This window comes from Hylaeus volcanicus, chromosome 7 (assembly GCF_026283585.1).
Source record: "Hylaeus volcanicus isolate JK05 chromosome 7, UHH_iyHylVolc1.0_haploid, whole genome shotgun sequence".
Taxonomy (NCBI): Eukaryota; Metazoa; Arthropoda; class Insecta; order Hymenoptera; family Colletidae; genus Hylaeus; species Hylaeus volcanicus.
The window spans coordinates 2,938,932-2,953,980 of NC_071982.1; the positions used below are offsets into that span (position 1 = coordinate 2,938,932).

Here is a 15,049-nt window from a genome sequence, read left to right on the forward strand (position 1 = left end):
GCTGATCGGTGCTGGGGCAGCGTAGGACTTGGCCAGGAGTGGTGCTGGGGAAGCGTAGCTGAGTGGAGCAGCGTAGCTGTAGGGAGCAGCGTAGCTCTTCGTCAGAAGAGGAGCTGAGGCGGCGTAGCTATAAGGGGTAGCGTAGCTCTTGGCCAGAAGGGGTGCTGGGGCAGCGTAGCTGATTGGAGCAGCGTAACTCTTGGTCAGAAGAGGCGCTGAGGCGGCGTAACTGTAAGGGGCAGCGTAGGTCTTGGCGATTAAAGGTGCGTGAGCGATGTTGTAGTTGAACAAGCCGTCGGCGTCGTTGCTGATGCTGTGGCTGCTCACACGGACGGAGGAATGTGCACTGTCCTCGCCCCTAGAGTAAGCCGAGATGACGTTCTGGCCCGCGAAGCCCTTCTGCGTGGACTCCTGGCTGAAACCGATGGTACCCAGGTCACCAGACGCGGTGGCGATGTCGTACGCCGCTGGTCCACTTGCGCGGACCACAGCCAAGCAGGCTACCAATGCTACGAACTACAAAGGAATTTATTTGTGTTAATACATCTATGTTCATTTAATAACTTCGTAATACTGGAATGAAAATAAATTCATTTACACGAGTAGAGGAAACAAAAAGTCATAAACACTTGCGAGAAAATGCTGGATACAGTTTAAATAGTGAACTTCTGTTTAAAAGCCAAGACTTGACTGCCAAGCAAAAGTCTTTGAATACTTGTAATAAACAAAATTTGAAGATTTTTAGAAGACTTTTTGCTTCGATTCAGTACTCGTGTCTCCGAGGATGTAACGATGATGACGGGTACTTACCTTGAACGCCATTTTGCTATTGCTTGAAAGAGTTGCTCGGCTCTGGCAAATTCGGAGACCCGAGCCACTATTTATATGCAGCTAAGGTTGCAGGGGGATCAATCGAATTTTGGGTGCCACTGCTCCCGATGCGATTGGGCATACCGGACCAGGGGAGGGGGAAACTGTACCGCGGCACTTTTTTCGGTGGAATCATTAAAGAAAGGACGATTGAAAGTGTGAAGGCGGAGAAGGATAGCCAGAAAGGGGGCATGGGCACATTCCAGGCGTGGTCCCGACGCAAATAAGATCGCCAGTTCGGCAAGTATACGTAACAAAGGTTTACTCCAATGTCGACACGACTCGAACGTTTCTGATTTTTCAAAAGTCGATTCAATATTTACTTTACGAAAACATAACATATGTATCGCAGGAAGCAGGGTAAAACCTATTCATTAAATCTTTCAAAATGCTCCCTGCTTGTCCTGTCTTTTTGAAGCATGAAATAGAGGCGCATATACAGGGATATACAGGGGCCTAATCTCCCAGGAGTAGAATTGTCTCGTGCACTAGTTAATATGTGACAATTCCAGTATTTACCATAATTCATGGTAGCCTTAGAATGTAGCATTTATGGGATGGTCAGAGGTAAGTTCATGGTAAACTGATCGTGCCGTTAATAGCAACGTTAGTGGTACTACGATACTCGAGCATAAATTATTTGACATTGACGCTTTCTTTTCCGCGTCGTTGTTCCTGCAGGATAATGCACTACGTGAATACTTTACGAATCACGTCGACTACCATTATGCCCCCATACTCGTTACGGGAGCATCAAATTAACCATTTACGATTCCTTTTTAAGTGGACGCATAACACTGAGCGCAAGAGTGACGCAGCAATTATTTCGCCAACTACAGTGCTGTCAAAATGTAGGTGTGTAAATATATTTCATAGTTCATCAACATCCTTTGTAGCCGGCAAATTAATCTGTCGATCATGTTCCCTGTGTAACAATGTAGGCCAAGAACAATTGGCCCGACAACACTTTATTATTGTAAAATTGAATCGTGTGTACCCCGTAAGTCAGCTTCTGTTCGAATTGACGTACGGCATTGTAAAAGGGAACGCTGCTACGTCACGTGAAGCTTTTTTTGTTCGTCTTATATCATGGCCTTCCCTTCGTTTATGCAACGTGTGATACATATACACCAAAGCCGGGCCATGATATTGTAAGACCAGTCAAGGACGCACTTTCTCCGAATTGTGGCACTGACATATAAAGCCATATATGTTGTGCACCGGTTCCACGTAACATCTGTCGTTGTATCGGTGATCTGGTTACGTTAATAGACAAAAGTAACCGGTTGACAGCACTCACAGAAATTGATAGGCGTGACCCTGGCAACCCTCGAGCAATTCGCAATGACGTAACGTCGAATCGCTCGTGTCGTCTAGGCAACTAGAGAAAAAAAAAGAACCGAGGGACTTTCTACTGTTTTATTATAACAACTTGTTTGTCCGCCTTGATGTTTTTCAGCATCTAGAAACAGAGACGAGAAAATCAATACACCTGGTCCAAACAGGTCCGTCCGCAAATGAGCAAATGGAATGCCCAATTGTAGCTCACTTTTCGCAGTCGCCCGTCCGGTCTTTTTTCAGTTCCTTGGTCAACGTATCCATTAGATTGATTTCCCTCAAAAGTCACGGTATTTTGTCTAACCGAACTGCTCCCAGAAAATCCTTCTCTTTGTTTCGATGTCTAGTGACCAATGCGAATTTTCAGCGTTCTATCTTGACCTGCATCGCTCAACGAGAAGTCAGAGAAGACATCATTGATCACGAAGATCTCAGAATCGCAGTGATGCGCGAGGTCCACGTCCTGGACGGTCTGAACCCTGGTTCTACGCTCTTCAGACTCCACGGCGGATATCTTTATGGCTCTGCGACTCTTTATTTGCTCCATTTTGTCGAGTTCTCCTGAATTTGTCGAAAGGGCCTCTTCTTCCTTGGACGTCGATGGCTTTTCTTCGTCTGCAATCAGGACCTTCCTTGAATTCCTCTGCAACAACGAATTCTCCGTTTTTCGTCTGCGAAGACCTTCAAACTTTCTCCAGTCTTTCTTCTAGTTCATTTACTAAATATTTATTTATTTTTTGTAGAAAATTCATAGAATCCAGTAGCTGAACGTAGTAACCAAGCTTACTCCAGGGGCTCTCATTTTTGCAACGATATCGTCAGGCGTGTCCCAAGTCGCTGGACCGTAACCTTGAATGGACTTGTATCTAACGTAGAGGTCTTCCAGTATCATCTTAACGCGAGGTGGCAATGAATTGTTTTCGATGAGACGCTTCGTCATCAGGAGGTATTCTTCTGTTGGGGACAGGATTGTGAAGGAACTTGTGTCTGCATTTTATTGGCACTGAATCACTTAATAATGTCAAAACCAGTTGAAAAATTTGAAACACGCGCAAAAAATGTTAATTTAGCGAATAGAATTTTATCTGTCATCCAGATTTTTTCGTCAGGAACACACCTAGGTGTCTTCGTTATTTTACGACGATACCAAAACATGTTTAGGTATAATTTAAGTCCAAGGTCGATTGGAGGTCACAGACGATACATAACACTGCTACAAAATGAGACAAAAAAAAATATGGAAGTGGATCTGGAATCATTCATGCGTCTATATGAGTGCTTGTAATACGTTTCTTGGACTAAACAAAAATAATAAATTTAGAAATTCTGACTCAGTTTTACCAAAAGTGAGACCAGGTTGAAAAACGATTGAACTATTTTCTGTCAAATCAGGAGCTGGCGTGGGTAATGTATTTTCGTTTCCCCAGGTGTTTGGTATCGCAGGCCTTTCTATAGAACCGTTTCGCATTATTATTTTATATACTCTGTATTTCTTTTTTAACCAAATCGTTCTATATTTCCAACAGGCACCTTCAAGCCTTTCTCTATACAATATTAAGGTCACACTTTCAGTAGAGTAAACACAGTTCCTTTCCTTGTAACCTTTCCTTTCCCATTTTGACGACAATTTCTTAAATGGCGTTTATTAAGACAAAAAATTATATAAGATTATTACGCTACGGTATGACGTTTGTTTATAAATGTATGTATCGATAATAATCGCAAATTTCCGTTCATTTTTGAATACATGAAATAAACGGCGGGTCACGTGTCAATATTTCGTGCATACTGCGATTAAAATGTAAGTCACAAAAACAATGTTGTTTATATGAATTTGACAATAAGTTATACTAGTGTAAGGTACTGGTAGAAATAAAGTAAAAAAAAAATGTCAAAATAGAAACCGACGAGGATGGGATTCGAACCCACGCGTGCAGAGCACATTGGATTAGCAGTCCAACGCCTTAACCACTCGGCCACCTCGTCACATGAGAAAGTATGCTTTAAATGTTCGTCATAAACGGAAAGTATCGAAATTTTAACAACAAAACACCTTTCACTTTTCGTTTCTTAGCAAATGTATCTACTCCCTGTTATGTACTTTAATGATTTTCAGCATGCACTCGCAAGTCTGTTCTGTGCACTGAATGCATTTCAGTGATTTCTATATGTGTACACGTTACATAATCCGATAAAATACCATATGTGTACAATTGTGTACAAATTCTGTTATCAATTGATAATATAAATCTTTTCTTGTTTTATATCTTTTCGAATTGCACAATTTTTTCATCGATCATTAAGAATAATATACACTGTGAATATCTTGTTTACACCCATTTTCTAACTCCAAGTGTTAACATACATTTGTTTTCTTATGCTCAGCGGACGATATATACGTCAAAGAAGGTGTTGCAAGCATCTTATATGCTTGTGAGGGCTTAAATATATGTATCACATGTGTGTCGTTAGCAGAAGAGTCATTAAATGAATTGGCAGTTTCACTACAGTACTTAGAATCACGGTTACTATTAGGTAATTACGTTACGTCATTATATCCATTCTACCTACATTTCCTCTGATGCACTATGATGAAATAAGTATCACGCCAGTCACATTACTTACTCCACTAGTATTGGATTTATCAGCATGACAGATACCATAGATGTAGCGGCTTCGTATACGCCGGTATACGACGAAGTGACCAGACAGAATATTGAAAATGATTTTACAAGAATCAAAGGTAAGCAATGTAATAATTCTCTTGTGCTTTTGGTCAAGGTTTGTACCACGAAAAATAAAATAAAGAAAATATTCATAAGAATAATATCTTCTTTAGCTCTGTAAATTTGAAAGTATACTCTGTCTAGTGAATGCATGAAAAAGATAAAGCTATAGTTATCTTTTATCTTTCAGATGAATGTTACTTGGATCATGCAGGAGCTACTTTGTATTCAGATAAACAAATAAAAAACATTACCAATGATTTGCATCATTCGCTCTATGGTAATCCTCACTCTTTTGGAACTGCAAGCAATGAAACTGGAAATATCATAGACCGTATGAGACATGTGTAAGAAACCTATCAAGAGAACCATGTACATGTATACTATTGATATACGGATGTATTAACATATTCTCACTCTTACAGGATATTAAATCACTTTCACACATCTTCTGATGATTATACTGTTATATTTACATCAAGTGCAACTGCATCTTTGAAGACAGTAGCTGATACCTTCCTATTTACCAAAGATGGTACAAACTCATCCCAATCAGGACATTTTGTTTATACACAGGATAATCATACATCAGTCCTTGGTATGCGAGAAATTGTGGCAAAAAAGGGAGCAAAAATAACTTGCTTGAGCCACAATGACGCTTTCAAAGTTTTTTGTTCTCCTTTACATTCCTTGACTTCTTCAAAACAAAACAGCAACTCACTTTTTGTATATCCTGCTCAATGTAATTTTTCGGGACTAAAATATCCTCTAAAATGGATAGAAAGTGTGCACAATGGAATGCTCTCTAATATCATTTCTAACACATCCACTAAATGGTATGTCTTATTGGATGCTAGTGCTTTTGTATCAACGAACGACATGGACTTGTCTCTCTACAAACCAGACTTTGTATGTCTATCATTTTATAAAATGTTTGGATATCCTACCGGAATTGGTGCCCTATTGGTAAAGAACTCTAGTGCAGATGTGCTGCATAAAGTTTATTATGGTGGTGGCACCGTGGATGTTTCTCTGAGCTCTGAAATGTTTCATGTGAAACACCAAAGTTTGCATCAAAGGTACACAAATTTAAAACCTTATTAAACAAGATTAAAGAGTTTAAATTTGTTATTAGTTTTTCTTTTACAGATTTGAAGATGGTACAGCACCATTTCTTTCTATAATATCATTAAAATTTGGTTTTGATATACTGTCATCTATAACAATAGGAAAGATTTCAATGCATGTTTTTTTGCTTGCCAAGTTTCTACATAATTCTTTGTTAACTCTTCACCACTGTAATGGAAAACCTGTTGTAAAATTATACTCTGATACAGATTATGATAATCATAATTTGCAAGGTGGTATTGTTGCATTTAATCTCATGCGTTCTAATGGTGAATATATAGGGTACATGGAAGTCTTACATATGGCAGCTTTATTTAAGATACATCTTAGAACTGGTTGTTTTTGTAATCCTGGTGCGTGCCAAAGACATTTAGCATTATCAAACAAAGAAATTCTTCAGAACTATGATGCAGGATATGTTTGTGGAGGTGATACAGATTTAATAAATGGTAGACCAACGGGGGCTGTAAGAGTTTCATTTGGATATATGTCTACAATTAAAGATGTTCAGACTTTACTGGTTATGATCAATAAGTGTTTTGTAGATGGACCACAAACAAATAAAATTCCAGACTGGTGGCCAGATTACAAAACGACATTACATAGAAAATATTATCAACATAATATAATCACGGAAAGTGCAAATAAATTAACAAATGATAATACTCATAGTATTACAACTAAATTACACAGCATGAAAGAGTCAATGAGTCATTTTATCAATGAAAACCAATTCTTCAAGCTGACAAATGATGATAATGAAACTCAAAGAAAATGCATTTTAGAAAAATTATACATATATCCAATAAAATCATGCGCTGCTTATGAAATAACAAATTCCTGGAGTTTAAGTTCCAAAGGTTTGCAATATGACAGAGAATGGATGATCATTACTGCTTCTGGTACTTGTTTAACACAAAAACAACATACCAATCTCTGTTTATTGAAACCAGTTATATTTAAGGACAAAGAAATTATGCAATTACAATATCCAGGTATGATACCTATTTACCACAAATACTGTTATGTATTAACTAATTAAATAATTATGAACTGTTTTAGGAATGCCTACAATAAATGTCCCTTTAGGCAATAACAATGTACATGACACAGAGGGAACAATATGTCAAAGCAAAGTTTGTGGACATAAAGTAGAAGGTACAGATTGTGGAACAGATACTTCAGAATGGCTAAGTTTAGCTCTAGGTCTACCAAACTTGAAACTTATACAACAAAGCAACTATGAAGTTAAGAAGAAAGGTATAGAAATAGATAGAGATTTAATTTCATTACCTAATTGTATTTTTCTTTTATAGACAGCAATAAACCTGAGTTATCATTCTCTAGTCAAGCTCAGTATCTGCTAATAAATAAAGCAAGCGTACAGTGGCTTAGCGAGAAAATATCCAACACAAAAGTTCAAAAGGATACAATTATACATAGATTTAGAGGAAATATCATATTAAACAGCTGTGAACCTTTCGAAGAAATGAAATGGAAACACATTCGCATAGGTCAAAACAGTTTTATGGTATGCATTTAAACGAAATAAAACAAGAATTATGTGGTTTTTCCAATTAAAAAATTGTCCTGTTTAGGTAACTGGACCATGCACTAGGTGTCAGATGATATGCATAGATCAAACCACAGGCTTAAAAACAGTAGAACCATTACGCACACTTGCTGAACGATTCCATGGAAAATTAAGATTCGGTATCTATTTAACCAAGGAAACCAAACAAAATGGAATCATTACTATTGGAGACGCTGTTTATATTTCATGATTCGAGGGCACAATTACCTTCATTGTAATGCATTCAAGGTAAACCAGTAAACTTCTTAAAAAAGACAGATTCTAGATCTATCATCAAATACGAAAAGTTATGTAATAGTTACGACGATATATTTATGTTAGAAAAGGAATGCAACATTTCACAAATCATAAATGCGTTAACAAATACCTAGTATTAATAATTAAGTAGTCATACTTAGTTTCTAAGTAAAAAATAACGTAGTTTCTTGTCTCTACGAATGTGATGATTGACAGTTACCAACAGTTACTAGCATTTCCATCACTTTTTATTTTCCTGATTTATATTTTATATTTAAAACACAAATAACATCTTGCAAAGGAAGGGACCTTTCGCAATAATAATGATTCCAGACGAATACTCCAAAGCTAGATATAAATTTGTACCAAAAATACTATAAAATATTTTTTCAAATTGTACAACTATTTATATGTATAAATAAACTTGTGAACAATAAGTACTCTTGTAATTGTTTGAACTTTTGATATTTTTAGATTTCTTTAATGATATCAAAGCCAAATAACATATTTTCAAAACTCTTTATTTGTACCTTCGTTTGTTTGAATTTTTTATCCCGCCATAATTTAAAAATAATCCCATATATTTTGACAAAACGTTACATGTTTAGACACATCTCTAACTTATAGAATAAGTTACTTTATATCGGGCTTTGGTTAAAAATGACATGCGTTTAATACCCACAAGCTTCAATAACCATTTTTTATATGTAAAAATGTACTTACAATATTTTCTGATGTCTTAATATTCTCTGTCGAACAACATTCACGCAAACGAGGCAGCAAGATCCACGACAGCAAGGAACATCAACGACAGCAAGGAACATCCAATATCGTAACATAAAGTAACTGTCATCTGCAATGTACGATTGCTTCGTCACAATTTGCCTCCAAAAATTGAATTTCTCTCGAATATTCTTGGCATTTCTTCGTTAGTTTGGCAGTATTGTAATTACATCAGCGTCGGTACGTGGCGCTGCAGTACACACACCTGTCGCACGTCACCGTAACGAGGTTCAGTACGGTTCGTGAATTTAGAGGGAGTTGTTGATTTTTACACGTCCTTCCTTTGTTTCTATTGTAAATTGTGCTTAATAACGAGAAACAGTGCTACATACCGTGTATTTTGCTTCGAAACCCGCGAATCTGTCAATAATCGTACACGTAGGCAACAGGTGTCTAATGAAGCACATGTTTCGAGTCTCGTTGTCAAACAATTAAAGCTTATCGCGTGTCAAAAGTGCTTGCAAAAGTAGGCGTGTTTTGAACCATGTTAGAAAGAATCGTTGAAATTTTGGGTAGAAGTGTTCACGTTCTATTCTAGAAACACGGTATAAATTGTGTACAGTTTGAATTCCTGGTTCACGAAAATGGAATACGATTATTTAATTAAATTCTTGGCCCTTGGAAACTCGGGAGTCGGCAAGACGAGTTTTCTGTATCAATATACCGATGGCACATTCGACTCTCGTTTCATGTCGACAGTTGGCATCGATTTTAAGGAAAAACGTGTGGTAAGTTATTATATTCATTTATCTTGATTGGAAATTTCAATTTAGTTCTGTTAATTGTGTAATAGCGTAATACATTTCTATGATGAAAAAGTTTCCAGTGAATATGTGGATATACAAATTGACCTATAACAAGCACTGGAACCTGTAGTTTTAAAGTAGTTCTTAATCTATGCACAACTATTTAAATAAAGTTTCCTTTAAACTATTTGTAGATTAGATAAGCGCATATCATGCATATTATAAATATGGAATGTAGGCTTGCTTCATGCAACCTTTGTTGTTTGCTTGGGTGTACGTTGTATGAATTTAATAAAGTGTCCGTATGTGTATAAATGTGTATCTGAACTGAACAGAGTACAACAATTTATTCGCAAGCTTTATTTGATTGGATCGCTATTCTGATAAACATTTATTTTGTTCTTTGTAATATTTATGTATATGAGAATTTTGCTAATTACTGATGTAGAAACGTATGTAATGTATACATGCAAATGACTTCAAGCACATGTGCTGTTACTTACAAGCTAGGATTATTAATTATTACAGATATACCAGACGGCAAATGGTAGGACTCAACGTATTCACATGCAGCTGTGGGACACAGCTGGTCAAGAGCGGTAACAGTCATTATAATTAGTCTTGGGGAATCTTATATTATAGAAGTAATATCCTTTATAACAATTTCGTCATTGATTACAACCATTTAACATTTCTAGTTAGTACGAAATGAAAAACTACTAGTTGGTATCACATTATGGTAGTGGGTGATTTAACATGCAGATTATTCCGCATCCTTGAATGCTTTTATCACTAGTACCTCTCCTAAAATAAATAAAGATAGAGCTAATCGTGACTCATTCATACAAGTGCTTTACTGCTACTGATATATAGGTTCAGAAGTTTAACAACAGCCTTTTACCGGGATTCCATGGGATTCCTTCTAATTTTTGATCTGTGCAATGAACAATCGTTCCTCGAAGTACGAAATTGGCTGGAACAACTTAGGGTACTAATCATTTATTAACATTATTGTTGTGTATGTTTTGGGAGATCAAGGAGTAGTCTTATCGAACGATGATTTGAGTTAAAAGTCCCAGTTGGATATTAACTATGTTCATATTATTATGACTCACATACTTATGCATGTTGCATGATATAGATTAGAATTGTAGCATAGAAACTTTGGGTTTAGGTATGCAAGAGTTTCAAACAAGTGTGTAATTATCATGTACACTTTATTTTATTTGCATTTCAGAATCTATTTACAGATAACAAAAAATGTTTTACAACTGTACATTTCCATTGAATAAACAGTATTTTTTTTAACCTACTTTAAATGTGTGTGACAGTGCATTTTTGTAATATCTAAAACTTTGAATAAATCATGGTGATATGTATATATATGTGTTGAATTCTTGTATTTTCAAATGTAATAATTTCATTGTATTGTATTACCCATTACGACTATTGCATCGTAGGATTTGATACTTTCCATTTGAGAGAACAAATAAATACAAACTTTTATTTATATTTACTGTGTAAAAGATCGTCGATATTATTTAACAAATATTATAACATATGTAGTCTAAACAAGCATAGCTTATGTTTGTTTACGCTGTGTATGTTGTAGTATTTGTTTTGAACGCGACAAACAAAATATATATTTGTACTTATGAACTTGAACCGTCGTTCGATCAAATGAGTGTGAAAAAAATCGTCACAAGATAATGGGTTTGATTGTGATTCGTATCTGTGTACGTGTAGACTCACGCATATTGCGAAGATCCGGACATAATTCTCTGTGGAAACAAGTCCGATCTAGAAGACAAACGGGTTGTCAGCGAAGACAAGGCCCGAGAATTAGCGGAGAAACACGGGTAAATAACAGGGTAGCCATAATTCTTGAAGATTGTCCTTGTGGGGGGAAGTGTTCCAACTTTGGCTACGGTCTAGACAGAATCAATTACTCGCTTAAAGTCAAGTACGATTCACAATAGTGACCTTGGCAGATCAATTGATATCATCCTAACTTCTAGCCTTATCAAAGATCCAAGAACGCGGTGATCCAGGGCATCAAGAATGACTCGAGTTTTGAGCAGCGTTTTTCAAATTATGTTTTGTGGAAAGTATGAAATTATTTTGCATTATACTTGACCTTTATACTTCCAACCAAAAAGAAAATTGTACATTCCCTTAAAACTAAGCATAATACATTTCAAAAGTTTGGGGAACACTATGATAAGGAACGCTTTCCCAAAGAGAGGACAGAAGAGTGGGCGAAGAGGAGATGCTCAAGGATTTCAATAGCTTGTATTCCCCAGCTTGGTCTACTTGGAGACGAGCGCAGCCACTGGACAGAACGTAACGCGCGCCGTGGAAATACTTCTGGATCGAGTGATGCGTAGAATGGACGCCACCGTGGACAAGACGGTGCTGCCTCATCAGCGAGTCCTGCGATGCCACGAGCGCGACACTCCGCCTCCGAGCACTTCCTGCTACTGCTGACATTGTTCCTACAAGTAGCCGAATAAGTCGTCTCGCCCGAAATTCAAACGAAAGATGAAGCTACCGTTTTATTCAGCTAACATCAGGACTGGGACAAATGTTATACTTGAATCTCTTACCGTTTGAACTTATTTGTATGTTACTTCTACACTTATGGTGTGCAATGTTGATTATCCTGAATAGGTGAACATCCTGAAACTAATTTCATATCTTTAAATATACCTCTTAGCTACACTTAGGTGTATTTCATTTGGTCAAGAGCGTTAGAATCTTGTCTAATGTCGGTTAGAGACCTTAGAGTTTCGGTTCCGACGATTGTGGGCGTTGTCCATGGATAACCAGCGTTCTACACGTATAAAAATGCATACTGGTCTCGTTTATAACCGAAACTGACAGACACCTGTCTCGTAAATCACAGACTCGTGCGTCATTGTACTCTGAAACCGATTCGCGATGTTTCACGCATCCACGCACATACGGTTGTCTTCCATTACTGCTTCCCTTGGTACAGGACTATTCTCGACGCATACATGTTGCCTTTCGTTCTACGCGATAATGCGATTTACCTGTTAATGTTGTACGCACAAGGTGTTCAGTATATATATACATACACACACACATATATATCAGTCGTTCTTCGTTTGCCAAAGATTGTGATACAGTGGCTATGACTTAGGGAAACACCGATCCGCTAGGGTTCGGTGGTTCTCGACTATATCTAATGTATTTTTGATGCCGTTATTGTGTCTAACCAAAGTTCGTACACCTAGTTGTAAGTATCGTACTGAGAATACAATCAAAGCGTTATCTGGCGCCCGCACGCGACTCTTTTACCGTTCGTGCGACATCTGTTTCAGCTGTCGTCGCTCCGAATACCGATGATCGTTCATGTATTCTTGCCAAGTTTCGACGCGAAAGGCGTTACATAGATACGTCTACTGCGAGTGCGGTCGATATAGTTATACGAAGGCTACGTGTTATATCTTCTGACTTTTATACGTGTCCTGTGTGTTCAAGTTAAGGAGAGTCAACGGATGTTCGTACGAGAGTCGCAGATGACGAGAGGTATCGGTCTACTGTATTGGGTTTCGAGCGTAGCAGTCGCTTAGGTAATAAATTGTGGATCCGAGGAAATGGGATTTTTTAGGCTTGTAGACTCGTACCATCAAACATCTGAGCCTCTTGTATCGCGAAGACAATGCATTACTTCTTCCAATTTTTACACAGTTTCTGCGAGTAATTTATCAAAAGATATTCGAATATATACATATATACATAAGTTTATCATTGTTGAGCGTATACGGGATTGAGATAGTAACCTGCTAGTTACTTGGCACCGGAGTGGTGCATGAATGGAGGTGCAACGAAAAGGATCTTAATGCGGTACAATCATAAATCAGGGTAGTTGATTTTTCAACTAACATTTCATAAAGTAGATCAGTCTTCTGATCGATACGAGTGAGTGGAATTTTTAAGAATCTGTATGTTCTAATTTATATGGAATCTCGTCGAATAGATCTGAGCGTACTAAGCTGCGACAGGTTCGTGAAAACGTGGCAGTAGTGGTGTCCATGTGTGATCGTGTCTTTTCGAAATCATTGTGAAATCATGTACTTATTCATCCATTTTATAATTCATCTGCAAGAAATGTACTTATCGAAGAACACTAACGCAAGCCTCGACTGGTAGGATGCTATATTTGTTACACACATAGTTAACCTAATATTAAACTATACACTATATCGTTCATTGGTTTCCAAAGTTTATTATCGAATTGAAGATATTATAGTACACGTAATGTTTGAGGTTAGATGTAATAGCTGTAGACCATAATGGCGGCTTCCTATCGCTCGAGGTTTAAGAAAGCTCAGACTCCTCAGCTAGAAACATAAACAATAATGACTCTCGTTGGGGTCAGGTCTGCAAACGGCAGGTGTTCCTTTCGCAGTTCTGATTATTCCTTCTCGAAGTTGAATACAAGCCAATCGAGCAGCAGGGGGACGGCATCGGGCGATGAAACTTGGTTTCATCAATAACTTAAGACTGCAGAAAAGTGCAGCGAGTCGCACCAAGAAATTTCCTTTATGGGAGTTTGATCGTAGCTTCTTACCAACCCCTGCCGGTTATTAGCCCGGCTATTTATATACGCCGGTGTTATTGTTTACGAGAATGTTTGCTTTTAAACTCGCCAGTTTCGCGTCTACGCGACGAAACTTATTTTTACGGCGTTAGTTCGTCTAGATCTCTACTTTTACGAATCGTACGTTTGAATTACTTTTCGACCATCATCGACGAGCTTTTATAAAGTGCTGCGTGTACGTCGAACGTTTCTATGTATCTAAGATGGATGAACTTATCGAGAAATAAACAGAAAAATTGTGAAACTGAAAGTGATATCCCATCCACGTGTGTATATGTCCGACTTCGGTGACCGCCATTTTATTGTAAGTCTCCAAGATCCTGTCCTCCAACATTTACTTGTATTGTTTTCAAGGTATTTAAGGCATTCATCATCTTACTATATTTATTTCTGTATTCTAGGCTGGACACTGTGCTGGAGCTCACGGCAGAATCGACTGAGGGAATCCTCTCTTCAGGTGTCCTGTCCAAGAGAACTCTTACTCTTTCTCGTCCTTCCACCCTGATCCATAAAGCTGAATAAACAAAATTCATAGTGTAGCGATAGTGCCAATGGCTTTGATATGAGATAATAAAAAGCCTCGAAAACTTCGCTACAAGAGTTCAAGATAGGAGGACTAAGGTAAAGAATTAAGTTTCCTTTCCTGGAGTTCCTCTGACCTTTGTCGAGTCGATTCTGTTGTTGACTCCGAGGTTATGATCGAAGATACCGAAGACCAAAGTCTCCACCAAGACAACGATTTGCCACGGTTGTTTGAAGCCTACGTTACAGGCCACCAAGCTAGAAATTAGAGCGCGGCGATGCAAGCATCCTGCAGCATTCAGTCGATATTTAGGCCTCGCTTTGGCTCGTTAATGCTCGCCAGCAATCGAGCGATTAGGCTTTCCCGGCTTTGTCTTGGGTGGCAACGTGCCGTTGATACTGGTAACGACCACTTTGAGACTACCAGTTAGGTTCTGCCTCTGTACGGAGTAATTATTACTCGGTGCCCTCAAGTTCA

The 15,049-nt window shown here is 37.9% G+C and overlaps 3 protein-coding genes and 1 non-coding gene across 4 annotated transcripts in view; 2 read left to right on the forward strand and 2 right to left on the reverse strand.

The window, feature by feature from the left end:
• LOC128880560 (cuticle protein 21.3-like) overlaps positions 1 to 4,473 on the reverse strand; it is a 5,358-nt gene extending 885 nt beyond the window's left edge. Inside the window, exons 1-3 of the mRNA XM_054130807.1 lie at positions 2,996 to 4,473; positions 811 to 2,851; positions 1 to 516 (exon numbers count right to left, since the gene is read on the reverse strand). The exon at positions 1 to 516 is cut by the window's left edge and continues 885 nt beyond it. Coding sequence (XP_053986782.1) covers positions 1 to 516; positions 811 to 822 — 528 coding nt within the window. The 5' untranslated portion in view covers positions 823 to 2,851; positions 2,996 to 4,473. The remainder of the gene's footprint in view (positions 517 to 810; positions 2,852 to 2,995) is intronic.
• Trnas-gcu (transfer RNA serine (anticodon GCU)) lies at positions 4,113 to 4,194 on the reverse strand. Its single transcript has one exon. It is a non-coding gene; the product is annotated as a tRNA-Ser (tRNA).
• Positions 4,474 to 4,607: 134 nt separating the features above from the next.
• Positions 4,608 to 8,324, forward strand: LOC128880559 (molybdenum cofactor sulfurase 1). Its single transcript, XM_054130806.1, has 8 exons — positions 4,608 to 4,743; positions 4,842 to 4,951; positions 5,125 to 5,281; positions 5,360 to 6,013; positions 6,084 to 7,057; positions 7,125 to 7,322; positions 7,379 to 7,593; positions 7,661 to 8,324. Exons 2-8 carry the CDS (start codon positions 4,858 to 4,860, stop codon positions 7,844 to 7,846), a joined length of 2,478 nt encoding a protein of 825 aa, XP_053986781.1. The 5' UTR covers positions 4,608 to 4,743; positions 4,842 to 4,857; the 3' UTR covers positions 7,847 to 8,324.
• A 584-nt stretch (positions 8,325 to 8,908) lies between these two features.
• LOC128880562 (ras-related protein Rab-27A) lies at positions 8,909 to 14,310 on the forward strand. The gene is made up of 5 exons (XM_054130810.1): positions 8,909 to 9,404; positions 9,951 to 10,021; positions 10,296 to 10,410; positions 11,169 to 11,281; positions 11,726 to 14,310. Exons 1-5 carry the CDS (start codon positions 9,261 to 9,263, stop codon positions 11,907 to 11,909), a joined length of 627 nt encoding a protein of 208 aa, XP_053986785.1. The 5' UTR covers positions 8,909 to 9,260; the 3' UTR covers positions 11,910 to 14,310.
• Positions 14,311 to 15,049: the final 739 nt, after the last annotated feature.

Excerpts from the sequence above, each read along its gene's own strand:
- LOC128880562 (XM_054130810.1), top strand. The coding sequence starts at position 9,261 with ATGGAATACGATTATTTAATTAAATTCTTGGCCCTTGGAAACTCGGGA. Across the intron at positions 10,022-10,295 it reads GACACAGCTGGTCAAGAGCG|GTTCAGAAGTTTAACAACAG; the intron begins GTAACAGTCATT and ends ACTGATATATAG. Across the intron at positions 11,282-11,725 it reads GAATTAGCGGAGAAACACGG|CTTGGTCTACTTGGAGACGA; the intron begins GTAAATAACAGG and ends TGTATTCCCCAG.
- LOC128880559 (XM_054130806.1), top strand. The coding sequence starts at position 4,858 with ATGACAGATACCATAGATGTAGCGGCTTCGTATACGCCGGTATACGAC. Across the intron at positions 7,058-7,124 it reads TATGCAATTACAATATCCAG|GAATGCCTACAATAAATGTC; the intron begins GTATGATACCTA and ends GAACTGTTTTAG. Across the intron at positions 7,323-7,378 it reads CTATGAAGTTAAGAAGAAAG|ACAGCAATAAACCTGAGTTA; the intron begins GTATAGAAATAG and ends TTTCTTTTATAG.